The 19,359-nt window shown below is 33.5% G+C and overlaps 1 protein-coding gene across 2 annotated transcripts in view; it reads right to left on the bottom strand.

Moving 5' to 3' along the window:
• The window catches only part of LOC145293106 (dynein regulatory complex protein 9-like), a 1,598,532-nt gene that overhangs the window by 370,045 nt on the left and 1,209,128 nt on the right, over positions 1–19,359 (bottom strand). For both annotated transcript variants that reach the window (XM_080139483.1, XM_080139484.1), the window contains one exon: positions 11,676–11,750. In XM_080139483.1, the coding sequence (XP_079995609.1) occupies positions 11,676–11,750 (75 nt within the window). The remainder of the gene's footprint in view (positions 1–11,675; positions 11,751–19,359) is intronic.

Below are 19,359 nucleotides of genomic sequence, written 5' to 3'. Positions count from 1 at the left end.
TTAAGACAAGAAAAAAAACAAAAACAAACAAAAAAAAAAAAAAACTATACAACACAATAAAATGTCTGGAAGAAAAAAAAAAGAGAAAGAACATTATTAGAAAAAAAGAAGAAATACAAATCAACACACACACAACGATGGTCCGTTAAAACACTAAGTAATAAGGAAAAATAATAGTAAAGAGAAAAAAAGAAAAGAAAAGAAAAAAAAATTCTGTGAGAAAAACAGTAGAATAACTTGGAAAAAAAAACAGCTATAACGAAAGACAAACTGATAAAATATTGTTAATTTTGAATTAAACAGCAAGTGTAAAACAGAAGGACAGAAAGAAAGAAAAAGAAAAAGAAAATAGAACATATGACTTATTAGCTACAACGTGTGTGTCAGAAATGAGCCTGTCACCTTACTAAAAAAAAAAAACATGTCAATCACGAAAGGTTTGTTGTTAATAATAATTTTTGTTGCAATTTTGGACTGCGAAACTTCATGTGCTTTTAGTGAAAAGACAATGATCATGTCCTGTAAAATGATTTTTTTTTCTTTTTCGCTGATTGTGCGATTTTTTTCGTAGGAATTTTTTTTTTGCTGACGTGGACAAAATTTTGTTGTTTGGATTTTATTTATTGCTAAGATGGGACTTTCTGAATGCTTATAGGATATTTTTGTATTTTTTTCATTTATTTTCTTTATGTAATTGATGTGTTCTAAAATGGTATTGTGCAGGATTTTCTTACTCTGTGACATGTATTTTTTTTTCGCAGAATGGGGAGGTGGAATCTTGCTTGTGGGGTCTATGGAAAGAAGGATTAATAAAAGAAAAAATGTGTTTTTAATTAATTAAATAGTGATAATAAAATAGGGAGAAAGAAATAAGATTCAAACAGTGTAATAAATGATTTAAAAAAAAAAAAAAGTTTCGGAAGAGTCAAAGGTTCAGTCGGTATTAATTTCAATTTTCGAAAAGTAGAATAAATGTTCTATTCGACATGAGTGACGTTTTGACCACATAAGTAAGGTAAAAAAAAAAAAAAAAAAAAAGGATAAATATAGGGTTAAATAAACTATATGAAGAAATGAAAGAAAAAAGTGGGGCGTGAATGGAATTTAATTTCTGTGGCAAGCATGTTAGAATTTTGGAGAGGTGTTGAATTACATGGGTAGTTATTAATTTCATTATTCTCGGGAAATGATTCGAATTTTATTTTTTTTAATCGTGATTTCTGTTGATTTCGAGTAGAATCAACATGGAGCAAGTTTGAGTACTTCATGTGTGGAAATCCGATGTTTTCCGTGAAGCTATGTGTCTTCAAGGCAGGTTGCGCTTACCGACTTTGGAAAAAAAAAAAGAAAGTTTTTTCTGACATAGCAGTGAACGGAATGTATTCTGTCCAGCGTGAGCGGATCTAGTTGTAATCAACTTCAGGGAGCAAATGAAATGCCCTCTGACATGATGTAAGGGGCAGAGGGGGTGCAATGGCTGACGTGGCCATTATGTTACGAATCGCTCAAGAGAAGATGAATGAAATATGTATGCAAGTACTTAGGAAAATAAAATGTTACCATATTGTGAATTAAAGGTACCAAAATTAAAAAAAAACCATGCTGGGTGAATTTAATTGGTATTATTAAATTAAATTATTTTGGAATAGATTTGGTTGGTTTAGTTATATTTTAGGGACGTTTAGCGCGTAGTTGCATTTTTTTTCATGAGAATTACAAGGCGATTAGGCTGTAGAAAGCAGTTTTTTCTGTTGTTTTATTTTTTTTTTATAAGCCACGGTATTGTCACAAATTAGAAAATTTGGCAGGGGAAATACTATTTTAGAGTAATGAGAACCCTGTTAAAACAATACTAGTGGTTCCAGTGAGTTGGAAGATGCCACGTAGGCCCAAGCAACGGCAATAAGTCTTGTCCAACAAAAGTCTGGCGTGCGAGGTCGCGATAATTCCTCAGGGTACGGAGCGACTGGACAGTCGGTACCAAGCCTAATCACGGGGAGATAGAAGAAAGGGAAAGATGCAGATTACGTAAGGGACAAGATAGAGCCTTATTATTTATTTATTTTTTTAGAGGAATGTGTGAGGGATATCTGGGTTGGAATCTTGGGACTTGCTGGGAATGCGGAAAAATCACAAAGGGAAAACTACTTAGTTAGAAATCGATGGCGCATTAGTTAGGGAGTGATGATTCCGTATTTTGTCGGGTTCCAGGAACTCAAACAGGCTCCGAGTGAATCAGTGTGAAGGCGTATCTTGACTTAGACCAACCAAGGGAGTTAGTAGAAGAGCTTTGTGAAGTCCCGAAGTAGTAGATTGAATAGAACAAAGCTCCAGTAATAGGACCACTCAGAGAAAGACGTCAGGGCATTACAGTAAAGGAAAAAAAAACTGGGACTTAGGCCTATGCTGAAAGTCGAGAACGCGAGTGGGATGGTTGGGTCGGTAGAGCATCAGACTTTTAATCTGAGGGTCTGGGGTTCGATTCCCCATGCGATAAAGCTACCACCAACATGGAGCATCCGACGTTCTGGTCGTAATTGCGATATGCTGGCCCCATTTCGAAAAAGTGATCGAAAATGGAGTCTCCATTTGTTTGGCCAAGTGGTCCAAATAAAGAGCAGAGTCAGTGGAAAATATCCAACAATGCGACCGCCTAGACAAGATGTATATCTGCAAAGCTGTATCTTTGTCTAACTTGGAAGCAAGTTAATGTCTAGGAGGGACTTTTGAGAAGCAGCAGAAGGGTTGATAGTGTTGTAGAAGAGTACTGGTGCCTGATCTTTCTTGGAAAAGGGGTGAGTCCGGAAAGTGAAAAAATAAAGATGTACTTCGGACATAATTATTTTTTTTAGTTAGTTAGTTATTAAAAATGTATGGCTTGCCATACATTTTGATAAAAAAGGGGTGGAGGAATGTTAAAGAGCATCTCTCCCCCCCTCTCTGGCTTTCTTACTCTTTCTATTTTCTCTCTGTGTGTCTCTATTAGAGAATAGAGAAAGAGAGAGGGAGAGGGAGAGAGAGAGAGAGAGAGGTGAATAACGTGGACAGTGGACACGTTTGCAAAAGAAGGGTCAGCTGACCAGATGACGTGGTATCATGTGATGAGGTTAGCTGATTCTTTCTTGGCAGTTTGGTTTCGGGTGTTGAATAAGACAGACGGCTTTTCAGCTGTCCCCCCCCCTGGGCTGGGGAGGACGCTGACGTGTATCATCAAACAAGCAAGGTTCACCTCCATTCTGTGTCGACCTTTGGAAGGTGAATAAAAACATAAAAACCTTAATTGTCATCTTGGAGTGAATTCTTCATCCAACAGGCCAGCTCCCCTCCAAGAGACAATGAAAACCAGAGGAACAACCGACGACACATGAATAAAGGTATGTTAAGAAATGCATGCACACAAACACACACCCACGTAGACATCAAAAATAAAAAGATTAGAAACTAGACGATCACGTACACGAATCTCCTTGACAAAATCTCCTTTATGACACCCCCGAATATATAACAACTGTTGCCACATCTGGGCAGGAACTACTAGAAAGGACTGCCTTGATAGAGTTCAAAATAGACTTTGTAGCCTCGTAGAAGATGTCTTTTCTCTTCGCTGCAACCTCTATCTCACAGAAGAGATGTTGAGAGTTTGTCTCTGCTTTATCGTTATTTTCATGGAAAGTGTTCGACTGAGCTTCAATCTATGGTACCCCCTCGTTGAACTTTCACAAGAAACACTTGTCTAGCTGAAAACACTATCAATAATTCCCCCCACTCTTTATCTGTGCCTAAACCTAAACGTAGATTCCATGAACAAAGCTTCTTTCTTAGAACTGCACACCCGTGGAATTTTCTTTCATTTTCCTGCTTTCCAGCTGACTACAATATGGTTGTCTTCAAGTCCAACGTAAACAAGTTCTTGATGAGCCGTTCCACTTGTTAACAAATTTACTGAATTTCCATTACTAACGATTATTATATTGTCCAAGTGACTATTGTACACTCTTAACCCTTATCCTCGAGTGGCCCCTTGGCTTTGGTAAGTGGTTATGCCTATGTAAAAACAAAAACAAAAAAATTCCCAAATGGTTACTCATTTTAGTATTGACCAGGCTCAGCGTTGCTTTACTTCAGTGCCATGACGGGAACCGATGTGTCAGTTTGATTGTGCCCTGTGTCTTTATAGTAGTTGTTGTTTCACCAGGTTTCGACCAACACATCCTCTGGCTTTATTCAGAGGATTAACTATGAAGAGATATGAATACTGAGTCTTGTAACTTATCCCCAGTAATTACTGTGTCTGGGATATGACCTTAAACTATATCCGATGGTGAGGCCCCAGCTTGCGGGCTTTGGGGAGTGTGGAGTCACCCTTTAATTGCCATTGCTCCCAGGTCCACTCTGACCCGGACTGGTAGTACCTGTTAGGGTCCCAACTACGGGTTAAATAGAAACCGACTTGAAAAAAAAACCCAAATATATTCTATCAAAAACTTTTCTTCAAAATAACTGGATTCAGCAATAAATAACCTGAAAAGGGATGATATGCCGTAAAACAAAAACAACCAACAGTAATTATTGCCTTGCATGGTTCCCTTCGGTGATCAAACAGTAACCGGTGTGTCAATGTGATTATGATATGATCTGTGATATTATATTGGGATATAAAGCATATATTTCAAAAGAGTTGGGAAAAAGAATGATAAAAAAAATCAAACCTTCAAATAGAAAAGAAGTCGAGAAGACAATAAAAGCTGAAAGGTTCAAAGATAAAATCGAAAAAGGAGAGGCACTTTGACCTGCTAAATGTGCCTGGGCAGCCCCGTCGGCATTCCTCAGTAAGGGCGCCTCAGCCGATAAACAATAAACTAACCGCTTATCAAAAAGAGAAGGCTAAACCCGGGAGAATAGAATTGCACCTAGAATTGCGCAGAATTAACCTCCTACCTCAAAATCAACGAGGACCGGATCATTACAGGGATGGTTTAATCTCTGTTGATTTTGGGGGTCGACGATAAAAATCCTTAGCCGAGTTGGAAACGGAAGGGATAAGAAAATGAATTGAAATTACTTGAAATAAATAAATACAAAAAGCAAAAAAAGTAAGAAAATAAAAAAAAAGGTTTTAAAAAATGAATAATAAGAATAATAATGAGTATAAAAATAAGGAAAAACAAGAAAATGGCTGAGACAATGGAAATATTATAAGGAGACAAAAAAAAATGGAAAACAGGAGAAAAGTATGTCCAACAACTGGTTTAGGTTTTTGAGGGGAGGGGGGTATGAAACGGAAGCCAGATGTATCAACAAAATATAAGTGATTTAAAAATGAAAAGAGAGGAGAAATTAACAAGTCAACAGACTAAACAGGCAAATACTAGGTCAAGCAGTCTTCAACACATGGAAGGCATAATACACGCATACTTACGTAAATATCTATAATATAAAGCTGAACGTCTCTGTGTGTGTGTGTGTGTGTGTGTGTGTGTGTGTGTGTGTGTGTGTGTGTGTGTGTGTGTGTGTGTGTGTGTGTGTGTGTTGTCACGAATAGGCTCCTATTTAAAAAAAACTGATTACATATAATGATAGAAGATTATCGAGACGCAGGAATGGGTATGTTTGATCTGGCAGAACGGTTGTTCATAAAAATTGTGGGGGTCTGTATTCGCGCCTGGCCCCTAAAGTATGGACATAAAAAATGAAAAAAAAACGTTTGCAAGGGTTTTTGATATAGATGCACATAAGAATACTTTGATAAGTATGTTTCAACTTAAATAGGGATGGTATAATATAATTGTGGGGTCTGCGTTCGCGCCTGTACTCCATGGAAATATGGCACAAACTTTAACAAAGACTTTTCATATGTATTTGCGTAAGTATACTTTGATAATTATGTTTCAGTTTGAAGAAATATGGTATGATAAAATTATTGGGTGTTCGTTCGCGCCTGACCTCCACAGAATGTAAATATGTCACAAAGTTTAACAAGTTTTTTAAAAGGGGTGAGGGTCCACAATAACACCTTAACTTTAATCTTAATTCACATTAGCTTTTATTTTTTTTTTTTTTAGTTAAATCATATTGTGTCGAATAAATTCACCTCATAGATTCACGTTCTTATTAAAGTGAAAGCCAAAAAAACAAATCGGAACTTTAGACAATTCTCGACACAAATTTTGCATAACAAATTTTTTTCCTTCTCCACTTGCACGTGGCACTCTTTCGAAAATAGATAAATAGATAAAAATTGTGGGGTCTGTATTCGCGCCTGGCCCCTAAAGTATGGAAATAAAAAAAGAAAAAAAAACGTTTGCAGTAATAAGAACGTTACTTGTTATCGTGTCAAAAGGAGAAAAAAATCTTCTCACGTGATTACGTGTCTTTTTAAAAACATTTACATAACTTTTTTATTTATATTTATATATCTGTTTAAGCTTTCTTTTTGTCAGTGTACTAGAAGGAATTCAGTTGATTACAGCCTTTTCTGCGTGTTCTTTACGATACAATAGTACAACCCTGAATCCTACGGCGCAATACTACACCGTTCAATACTGTAAAACTGAACCGAAGCTGTTCTTCTTGAAAAGGGCGCCATTTTCTTCTTATTCATATTTATATCGATTCTTTGCTTTAAAAAACTAAACTAACTACGTGTTTACTTTTTTAATATCCCACTTTGCCGTTTCGGATTATTTTACTAAAGTAAGTAAAGCTTCATTATTTTTCAAAACTGTTTTTGTTTCTTTGTTTTTTGATATTTCGTCGATATTAAACCGAAATTAAAACGAAATTTGAGGCGACAACTACTTAAATGTCATAATCGAATATTCCTCAAGCACAAAATAACGGAAAACATTAAAATATGTTTATAAATATTCCTTACGTTGACGGAACTCTCTTAAATTGTTAACACAGAATACTCAGGTGCCCCTCCTTCAAATTGAAAACGGGGCTCTCCATTTCAAAGTTGCTGCCATTTTTATTCTTTTTTTAAACCGGTTCGTGAATTTAAAAATTTTTTTTTTTTTTACAAACTACTTAAAAATACAAACCAATGAACTTTTCTACCATAAAAGTAACTTTTATTGACTATGGTAACATTTATTTCTTGTATATTTATATTATTATATATATAGGAAACGTATATTTATATTATTATATATATAAGGAAACATCATTTTGTTGGTCACTCTTGGCTACGAATGGAAACAAATTTGATATAAAAAATATATTTTCGCGAAAATTATCTTTACTTTCATCATATTTTTCTTAGAGTCAAATTTTTGAGTATCAAAACCTATCTTTTTACAGCCTCCTCCTTTTCTTAACCGATCATACTTTCATCAATCACAGTCCATTTTCTGTAGGCTGTTTTTGAACCCAGTCAACGACGGTACTTTTGCTCGTAAAATATAGACACAATCATACTAACACAGACATAACTATACATACCGGCTCAAACGTATATATACACATATATAATTATATATATTCTCACATAACACACACACGCATATGTATATATATATATATATATATATATATATATATATAACTACTTCATTTACTCACATAAAATTAATATACGAAAGTATAGATTTATGCGTAAACTTTAAGTATTTACTTCAAAAGTGCTCAATACGTAGGTAGAGCTAGTTAGCAAGTTATAAAATGTATATGGCGATTAAGCTACACTGAATATTCCACGTTTCATCCACTCTAGGACTCTTCAGGCGCATAAGCCTGAAGAGTCCTAGAGTGGATGAAACGCGGAATATTCGGTGTAGCTTAATCGGCATATACACTTTATAACTTACTATATATATATATATATATATATATATATATATATATATATATATATATATATATATATAAAGTGTTGGGACAATTATCTGACTCGGAATCGGGACTCGGAAAAATCGGAACATTTTGGGGTATCGGAATCCGCATCAGAAAAATTGTGTCTATTTTCCGATGCCAAAAACAATTCCTTTAATTATTTTTTATTTGATTTTGTTTAAAACAAATTTTTCCACTGACGGTCGTAAATAAATAGTAAATATCTATTGATTTTAAATTACAAGTAAAAGTAAAATCTATAGCCCCCCCCCCCTCACCCATAAGTGTATTTTTACGTTTCACAAAATATATGTACATTTAAAATTTGTTTTTACGGCAATCGGAAACAAATAACAACTTTGGAGCTAAATATTTAGAGATTTATAAAATTCAGAATCGGATTCGGTAATTGCATCGGAATCAAGAATTTAGTACGGAATCGGTGATTATATCGGAATACAAGTATGATTAGTTTCATATTTGTAGTTTCTTTCAATGCATTAACCTGCAAGTTTATTGTATATTTTGAAAACCTCTTTCCTCTGATGAGAAGAATTGCATTTTTCGAAACTTTGTGGAATAAGGTTTTTCTTGTTTATTTGCACTTCATGTACCTATTTTATATACCTCCCTTACAGGTTTATAATGGTTTTTGTTGTTGAAAATTTGAATTAATATTATTACTATATATATATATATATATATATATATATATATATATATATATATATATATATTCAGTAATGTGATAATTTATCATTTCATAAGTTGGAAAGCTACAATAAACATCCATATTAATACTTTGACCTTAGTTGCTGATTTCAAAAGGCGAAGAATTAAAAGATACATCTGCCTATACTTTTAATGCTAGCTTTATTTATGGTGCCTTTTACATATATTAAAAACCCTTCCCAATACTTTGCTGATTAGGAAACTTTGTTTGTTAAAAATACTATATGTAAAAACTATTGTCCGTGGCTTAATGTCTACCACAATAAAAACATTGTTTTTCGAAACGATCGTACAAATTATTGATTTTGTTGTTGTTCCTTCTTGTGAAATGGATTTTTAATTAAATTCTAATTTGAATTTTAAATTATCAATCACATTACTGAATATTAAATTAGCTCTAGGATATTTACCTATCGAGCTTATTATATATCTAAATTACAACGAGCGCTTTTTCTTTCCCTGTATTTTAATTAAATTAGTAATTTTTCTATTACATTAAAATACACTCTGCTCTTTAGACTATTGTTCTAATCTCCTTTATATATATATATATATATATATATATATATATATATATATATATACACTCCTATATTTTTTGTGTATGTATTGATATTCATATTTAAAATCCTTTTTACTATTTATATAAAAAGAAATTACAACTTTGTTATATATGGATCGTGGGATTGCATTCATCTACAAAAGAACTAGCTAATTTGTATAATCTTTTAAACATTCATTTTAATTAATTCTCTATTAGTTTTTTTCGCTTTTCTTATGAGGTGATCGCCTTTTATTTACTATTACGTGTAATTATATTCATGCAGCTATTCTCATGATTTATATTTGCGTAGTATTTGCATAAAAAGATTATAGTAAACACAGACCTCTTTCTAAATTTTGCTTACCAAATTTTTCTGTCAGTTTTTGGTCTACAGACATGAAGCTTAATATATAGGGTATTCAAACCCATACGAACTTTTATATTTGTTTTTTAGCCGGGGGGAAATCGGTGCAAAAGTGTGAATTTTTAAAAAAAATATGTGGAATTTGCCAGGTGAAAATCGAACGACGGCATTATGCATGCGTAACGTTATAGCTATTGGTTCATGTTTTAATGTTAACCTTGCAGCAAACATGTCTTCAGAGCTCATACATTAACGTCAAAGGAAAAAATAAATCGTAAGCTAAATGTTTTAGTTTCGATTCTAGGTGATGGTACACGAGTCATTTTTTTTTCTTTTTTTTTTCACTTTTTAAACCATAACTATATATTGGGTCCAATATAAGATAATAATAAATACGAAATTTGCATTAATCAAAATATCAAATTTAAGCATATTTTACGATCGGACAATGCCGGACAGCCTGCTAGCATATTCAATTAAAGAGAGAATAAGAAAAGTTTGAAGGTGGAAGAAAGTAAAATATAAATAAAAAGGTAATTAAAAGCAAATTATAAAATGTTATTCAAAGAATGAATGTATAAGAGTATAATATACAAATAAAACACATTAGTAAATGCGTATACATATGCTCAATAATGACCCGCACATATACACACATATACATATATAAAAAAAAATACCGGCATACGCAGTATACACGAATATATACATACGCATATATATATATATATATATATATATATATATATATATATATATATATATATATATATATATATATACAGCAAAATGCACATATATATAGAATAAGACGGCTACAAACGCATAATTACACACACAAAAATATGCCTACAGACATACACACTTGCATATATGCATACTTATACATAATAATAGATATACAGAAATAAATTTCTCTAATAATATATGTGTACTACAAAATTATATACGTATATAAGTAGAATTAGGAAGAAACCCATACATAGAGAATGTATATGGAAGTTGTTTTTTGTTTTGTTTTTTTTTTTACAAAGGAATCACCACTTATCAAGGTCCGGAGGCGACTTGAGGATAAGAGTTAATGAGTGTAGTAGTCAATGGGACAATATCGTAGTAATCGTTAGTAGTGGAAAGTTGGTAAATTGAATTACTTAAGGGGACGGCTCATCAAGAACTTGTTTACTTTGGACTTGAAGACGACCATATTGTAGTCAGTTGGAAAGCAGGAAAACGGAACAGAGTTACACAGACGTGCAGAAGCTTTGTTCATGGGATCTACGTTTTGGTTTAGGTACAGATTAATAGTAGAGGAACTTATTGAGCATGATTTAAGCTAGACGAGTATTTTTCGTGAAAGTTTGGCTAGTGGGGGGATCATAGATTGGAGCTCAGACTAGCACATGCTATGAAAATAATGATAAAGTAGAGACAGGCTCTCAACATCTCTTCTGTGGGAAAGAGATTGCAGGGAAGATAAAAGGGGATCCGCAACTAGGTTGCGAATTCTATTTTGAACTCTGTCAAGGCAGGCTAAGGTCTTTCTAGCAGCTCCTGCCCAAATGTGGCAACAGTACCCCATCCATGGACGTACCCGGCTCTTATATAGGTAGAAAATTGCACCAGCAGTGAGATATCTAAAAAAAAAAAAAGGTAAAAGATATAGTTCAGTAGATTTGCTTACAATAAAATCTAATCGCATACATAAGTGCATACATGTTTTGTCAAAGCTTCATTTTAAAGTAATTATTTTTAGGATAATTTCTAATGGAGGTGGCAATTCAAGGAAGATACGTACATCATAGAGATTTTTCTTTTTCTCTTTTTCTTTCTTTCTTTCTTTTTTTTTTTTTTTTTTGCTAGATATAGAGGCAATTCTGGACAAGAACCTATATTTTTTTAATTAATTTAAAAGAAAACTTTTCTGTATTTAAAAAACAAAAATTATTTTTGTCCAGTATTCCCCCTTTATCAAATATCAAATTTAAAACAAACATTTTTGGTTTCACTTTTAGATTATATTTTTTTTGTTGTTGTTGTTTCTGGTCTCATTCATTGCTTAAAGATTTTTTTTTTAATTTCAGCCAACAAAACTTTTTAATGAAAACAATTTTAATCAAAAATAAATATAATTTCATTTACCCCCTTCTCTCTCTGCAAGCCCCCCCCCTCCCAAAAAACCCATCAGACAAACATTAAAATTACCTTATGTTTTTTCCCAAGGAACTGCATGATTTCAGCATTTACCCTCGTCTCAACATCAACATCTTTATCCAAAGACTGAAACAAAAAAAAAAAAGGTCTTTTAAAAGACGTTTTCATTTTATAGACAAGAACAAAAGAAACCGTTTTTCTTTTGAAATAACGGACGATTTTATATATTTTTTTTTTCTTTTTTTTAATTACATTTTCACCCCAAACAAGCACATTGCCACTTTGGTGTAGGGGGCTACTATCAGGGGAAACATCTACTGGGGTACTATGTAGGGATTAGGGCAGCGAGATGTTGGTTCACGTTGCACTTGAACTTATGCATGTCAGTACAGTTGGGGAAGCAGTGACCTGGAATGGAATTCCAAAGTCTAGCAGTTCTGGGGAAGAAACTACTGGAGTAGAAAGATCTTTTACATCTAGGGATCTCTACAGTGTGGGGGTGGGATTTTGCAGCTTGTCGGGTCTGTCGAGGGTGTTCACGTCGTGGGGGCACAAGTGCTTGCAGTCCTTCAGAGAATTCACCATTATAATACTTGTAGAACAGGCAGAGGGATGCAACGTTTCGACAATGGGACAGAGGCTGAAGTTTAGATGCCAGTTTAGGGCCTATCAGATTTGCGACTCTCTTTTGAACCCTGTCAAGGAGCGAGAGACTAGTAGCCGATGCACCGGCCCAAATATGACAGCAATACTCCATACATGGGCGAATAGTGGCCTTATAGAGGTACAGGATACTTTCGGGTGTTAGAAGTTTTCTAGCATGGTAGAGAGAGCCCACCTTCCTTGCAGCGGCCCTGGCAATGCCCTCGATGTAATTGTTCCAACTCATGTTTCCTGTGAACGTTAGGCCAAGGAGCTTGAGAGACGTACTCTCAGATAAAGAGTCGTTGGCCATTGCTATAGGTGGTAGAGAAGGTTTCTTGTAATTATTGAATGAAACCAGTTTTGTCTTGGTGGCATTGAACAATTGTGATCATGTATGGAAGTGAAATTGCAACAATTGAATCGATAGTAAAATTATACGATGAATGTGCAATGCACGTCTTAAAATCATTTTTAGATCTGGGTACCTCATTGGAAGTAAATATGGGTAGTGTAGATGGTTATTAGATGGCGAACAGCTGAGATAGAAGAGTTTATGTGCAAGAAGTGTAAAACAATGGAGATGAATGAGAATTTAGATGTGGAGAAAACGTGGAGAACAGGGTGGAGCAGGTGCTACTATGATTGCAAGAATTAGGAGTGGATGGAGTAAGTTTAGGGAACTTATGTCATTACTAAACAGCAGAGTGTTACAAATTCCACCAAGGAAAAAGTTTATCAGGCAGTGTAATGATGTATGGAAGTGAAACCCTGGTCGGTGAGGATTGAGGACAAACGTTGCATGGCGAGAAATGGCATGAGAATGATATGATCAATATGCAATGTGAATCCTAAATACAGGCTTAGATCTGATGATCTCAGAGGAAGATAAAATCTGGATAGTACAGAGATGTATGTGAAGAAAGGAAACTTAGATGGTATGGTCATGTTGAAAGAATGGATGGGAATTTTTAAGTTAGTAGATGCAGAACAGATTTAGATATATTGATAGATCATATCAATAAGGCTTACCAGTTTGTAAGACAATGGGGATGGATGAGAACTCAGATGTGGAGAAAATGTATCTGGATGATGGAGCTATTGAGGTTGTTCAGAAGTTTTGTTAGTTTGGTGATGCCATTTGAGCACAGGGTGGAGTAGGTTCTATTGTAATTACAAAAGTTAGGAGGGGATCGATTTAGATCATGATGTTACTGAACAGCAGAACGTTACAAATTCAACCAAAGGAAGAGTTTATCAGATATGTGTACACAGTGTGATGATATATGGAAGCGAACCCTGGCCAGGGAGAATTGAGGATATGCATTGCATGGAAAGAAAAGATATGCGAATGATACGATAAATGTGTAATGTAAGTTTTAAAAAAAAAAAAAAGGAATTCGATCTGATGACCTCAGAGGAAGATTACCTCTGAAGTGTAGGGAGATATGAGGTTTTGTAGAACAGTTGAGGTTGCAGGATCAGTTGGCAGTGGAAGGCTAATGAAAATCATGGAGAGAAGTGATAATTGACAGAAAGATGGATCAATAAAGACATCGGCAGAGATAGTTTAGAAGTATTTATTTTAGGATTGAATTATATTTGAAAAATAAAAAGAATTTATTTCAATTGTTTTAATTGGCTAATATTCGCAATATACTCACAAAATCAAACTTTCTATCTATTATTCTCAGCCTCTATCACTTTATGTGCTTGACACTCGCTATTATTTATACAGTGTCTATCAACCTCTCTTCTCTCTCTCTCTCTCTCTCTCTCTCTCTCTCCCTCTTCTTTGCTTATCAAGAGTCAAAACAAATATAAAACAAAAGTTTGCAATTCTCTACTATAAACAGTAGGGAATATCATCACAAATAGTACTACTATTTAACCCAGAGCTAGAGATGAAGAATCAGAGGTAGTTGATACAAATAGAAAGATAGTACTATAACTCAATCCCAAAATAAAGGAACGTCTTAGTATGCATTTAGTGTGAAATAAAATATTTAAGACAAAAATTCATTAGGGAAGCAAACATCGATTCACTCAACTTTAGTCGAATTATATATATATGCTAGCAGTTCAGCCCAGCTTTGTTCGGGCCCTATGCACTGTTCATAACTTTATGTTCATATATATATATATATATATATATATATATATATATATATATTAAAGGGTTGACTCATATCCAGGTAACCTACATCTAAAATTTAAAGTGTTTGGACCCAAAATTGGCGGAGGAGTTTGGTAGAGTCTTCAAAGGTCAACTTTTTCAAATTTAACGTCTTAGCCAAATTTTCGCACCAAAACGGATTTAAAAGCTTACTGCATGTCTGAATACCCTTTATGTAAAATTTCAAATGTTTACATCCAAAATTGGCTGAATAGTTTGCTAAAGACCGCGTTAACTGTGACCTCCTGCCATCCAAAGTTTCGACCAAAAACCGATTAAAAAGCTGCTCTATGTTTGAATGCACTTTATGTAAAATTTCATATATTTAGACCAAAGATTGGCTGATTAATTTGGTAGAGATCGCGGAGGTCAAATTTTAAAAAAATTTTGACCTCTATTTTGACCACTTAACATTTATTGTTTCGAGCTCAAATCAAATTAAAAAGTTTGATCCATGACCAAGTAATCTACATCTAAAATTTCAAGTGTTTAAACCCAAAATTAGCAGAAGAGTTTGGTAGAGTTCTCAAAGGTCAAACGTTGAACTTTGACCCTTGACAGCCAAACTTTTGGCCGAAAACCGATTACAAAGATTTTCCCTAATCTCAATACCGCTTATGTCAAATCTCGAATGTGTAGACTGAAAATTGACAGAGTAGTTTGGTAGGGAAATGTACACATACGGGCACACACAGAGACAATTTCACTTTTATATATATATATATATATATATATATATATATATATATATATATATATATATATATATATATATAAGAGCAAATAGTTAATAAAACATGTTAAAAACACTTTGAAAAAGAGTTAAAAACATTTAATCTGAAAAGGAAACACTTAATAAGTGGATAGTCCTTAATCCGCGGAGTTTCGGTTTAAATATGTTTTTAACTCTTTTTCAAAGTGTTTTTTAACAAGTTTTATTAACTATTTGCTCTTATTATAAGCTCTTTCTCCTATTTTGTTTTATCGAGCTTTTACATCTGGTTGAGATTACTTTATAAATATTAATTCTTCAATATTTATAATATACTTTAGTTTTACCATCTTGGATCATTTTGGTAAATTTAATTGTAATTTTTATTTCATATATATATATATATATATACTAGATTACTGTAGTCTCTTACTGCTTCTTAGCCTAATGCAAAGCTCTTCATAAAAAAAATAAATTAAGCACGGTGAAGCAACAGTTTAAACTACAAATAGACATCTGCGGTGTCATGAGCGTTTCTCCTTTTTGCCTAATGGTTAGGGCTAGAGACTATCAACTCAATTATGGAAAGTTCGATCCCTAGCTAGAGACACGTGTTAGTTTACCTGCACTAAAGATATGTGATATAGCGAAACTGTCTTTATATATATATATCATGATCGGCAAGAATTGTCACCTCCTATACTATTAATTGCGTAAGCATGGAACCCTAGTGTACGTATATAGAATAATAATTGCTTAATTATAATTCATTTTAATTAATTCCTATTAAATTTTTTTTCGGTTTTCTCATATGATAATCATCTTTAGCTAACTATTACGTGTAATTATATGCATGCAGATATTCTACATGATTTATACTTGCGTAATATTTGCGTAAAAATGTTATAGTAAACACAAACCTCTTTCTATATATATATATTTATGCATGCCTATAAAATTACTTAATCAATATGCACAAGTTATTTGGCCAATTTAGCCAATCAGAGCGAATCCGAGTTTGATGATGTAATGTAGATGGATGAGAAACCCAGACTTCTCAGACCTCACACCGTTACCTCCCTATAAAAAGGAGTGTTGAGCATTTTTTGATAGTCGAGAGCAGGAAAATGCAGTTGAAGTTGAGAGCCGGGGCTGTCCACTCCACCACCCATGCTACACCCTCCCTTCCCCGTTTACTGACTGGCAGATAAAGAGGAGGAAAGAAGACAATCGGTTGTCAAATAAAGGTTCTGCTTGAGTCACTGTTTCGACAAGCTGCTTGTTGAAAGAAAAAGACATGGCATATATTTTTTTTCCTTTTCATAACTGTAAAATAACATTTTCTTTGTATCCAGAATTTATTTAATAATTAATCTTTATAAACGAAAACCCAAATATTTACGTCTGGAGTCAATTATTTGCTTCATACGGAATTCGTGACTAACTCACAAACGAATGCTACCAATTAAAGTAATTTCTTTCAGGAAGCAGCAAGCAGGAGAGATGGACGCCCAACTCAGCGCCCGCTAACTACGACCCGTGACATGCGTATTTCTAGAGACTTGATTTGTTCAATTTGTTGTTTTTTAATTCTTTTATTTTTAAAATTTTTTGTTCTTTTCCTGCAAGCCACTGTTGGGGTAGGGAATATAGAAATCACGCATCAACCCCGTCATCATAGAACTGACTAAGACCACGCTATTGAGCTTCGGTAGGTGTTCTGAAATCGGAGCCACCTAAAACTATACTTATGTACTGGTGAATACTACGACCTTCTCTATATCACATTGATCTCATTTGAATAGGGTATGTCCTTTTATAGAGGGAGCCTGGAGTTTTCATTGCGTTTTAGTATGGTATACGTTTATAAGCCTAATCACAACACACTATTTTGTAAAATAAACTAACATTTATTTGTTTAAAATTAATATTTCAACATAATACGTCATCATCAGGAATTTCTTTTCTTGCTATGGTGGTAAATGGAAAATTCAGTAGTAAAGAATCCTTGTGTTCTTCTTTTACGGGAGTATTTTCTAATGTCCGGAAGATTATGCTTGGCGCACGTGATATGAAAATAAGATGGCATTATCTGTTGTTTAAAATTTATAATAAAATATTAATTTTAAACAAATAATTGTTTATTTTACAAAATAGTGCATCGTAATTTGGCTTATAAACGTATATCATACGTATTTCCTTTTAAAATTGAAACAGCACTTATATCATGGTGAAAACAACCTTATATATATATATAAATATATATATATATACATATATATATACATATATATATATATATACATACATAATATATATACATATACATACATATACACATATACATACATATACATACATATATACATATACATATATACACACATATACACACATACATATATACATATATATATATATAGTGTGTGTGTGTTTGTGTGTGTGTGTGTGTGTGTGCGTGTGCGTGTGTGTGTGTGTGCCAAACTAACCTGTTTGTTAACTCTGGATTATTCTCACAATAATACCTTCGGCACGAATAAAAGTAAATATCCGCATGCAAGAACAATTTACAATTTTTTTTCCCCCTCTTCGCATCCACTTATAACTTGTGAAAGTAATGATTTCTGATAATTTAACTTGAAAGACGAATCGAAAAATCGAATAACTAATTATAATCGATCGATCCTGCCAAAGTTTCCGGCTTTGAGGGAAGTTGGCACAAAGCGCTTGTCTGCTACAAAGTGAGCCGCTTGCATGCAACTGTCAGGAAATAAGACAGAACAAGTTGAAGGATTACGGTGGGTGGAGGCTAGCGGTGATGCAGGATGATGAGGAGGAATGTGTCTGTGACCGGGTGTGTCACAAGATGAACTTGATTGCAGTGTGGAGAACGAAAGTTGGGTTTCCATTGGTAAACTTGTTAAAGACAATTTTGTTTTGTTTTGTTTCAAAGAAATTCATAATCAAATCAGATTTTTCTTTTGATCTTTCGTTCTGTGTTGTTTTTGGTTTTGGTTTTTTTCTTTGAAGGTAAAAAATCAGCTGCCAAATTTTTTTAAATATAAAAAGACAACATATCGGAATAGCCAAATAACGGATCAATTAGCTTTCAAGAACCCCAGAAATAAGCAAAGATGAAAGAGACAAATTCGGATCTACACCGGTTAACCTGCGCACACTCTAAATAAATGGATAATAAGCCAGAGTTGCTTTGCAAAAACTATAATAACGCAAAAATAGATACGGCGATTAAGGAAAGTGGACAAGGTAGCAGCCAGAACACTGAAAATGAAACTCTTTGTAACTGTACAAACAAAGATGAAAGTCCCTTGGATGGTAACTGCTTCATTTATGACATTATATATAAATGTGAAGTTATTGAAAGTAGTAAAACAGGCACGTAGATAGGGTGACGTTTGTCAATTTAAGAACAGGTTCCGCAACCATAAACATCTTTTAAAATAAAAAAATGAGGACACTAATAAGAAATCAACATCTTTAGCTAAATGGGCAAGAGAACTATGAAGAAATAACATAGAATACAAATTAAAATAGTCAATATTAGGAAAAGCTAAGAAATATACACCTAAAAAATCTGGGCGCTGCAAGCTTATATAGTAGTATTAAAGGAAAATTCATTAAATAAACAGAAGGAACTGGGTCGATGCTGTTTGCATAAAAATGAATATTTACTATCCCGCCTAAAACCTGACTAGATTAATTAAAGTTAAATAATAATTTAATAGTTTTCAGGAAAAAAAAACCAAAAATATAAAACAAAAAGTAAAAAATAAAAACAAAAATAAAATAAATAAATAAAATAAATAATTAAATAAAAAGTGACAAGGAAATAAGTGATATGAAATAGGATCTCATAGAATCATGCAAGTATGATATTATTAAACAAATATCTTATAAATAACTGTTTGGCTTAGCACATAGTGAACAATTATAAAATACAAATTGAATCATAATCTAACTGAAATCACAAATAGTATGAATTAGAAACATATATTATTTGGATCCATCGGACTACTGAGTATGATTTTCACAATGCTTCGGTCAATGTAACCTCCGATCTTCTTCAGGTGTAGATAATTTTCCGAACGGAATGTTTTATTTACTAGCATGCCTTTGTTCCGTCAGCCATGACTGGATAGAGATCGTAAGTAATTCGCATTTGTATTTTTCGGTCACGAATGGAA

This window comes from Euprymna scolopes, chromosome 14 (assembly GCF_053919585.1).
Source record: "Euprymna scolopes isolate OS-2025 chromosome 14, ASM5391958v1, whole genome shotgun sequence".
NCBI lineage: Eukaryota > Metazoa > Mollusca > Cephalopoda > Sepiida > Sepiolidae > Euprymna > Euprymna scolopes.
Note: the sequence above shows the minus strand (reverse complement) of the source record. Positions and strands in the feature narration are given on the sequence as shown.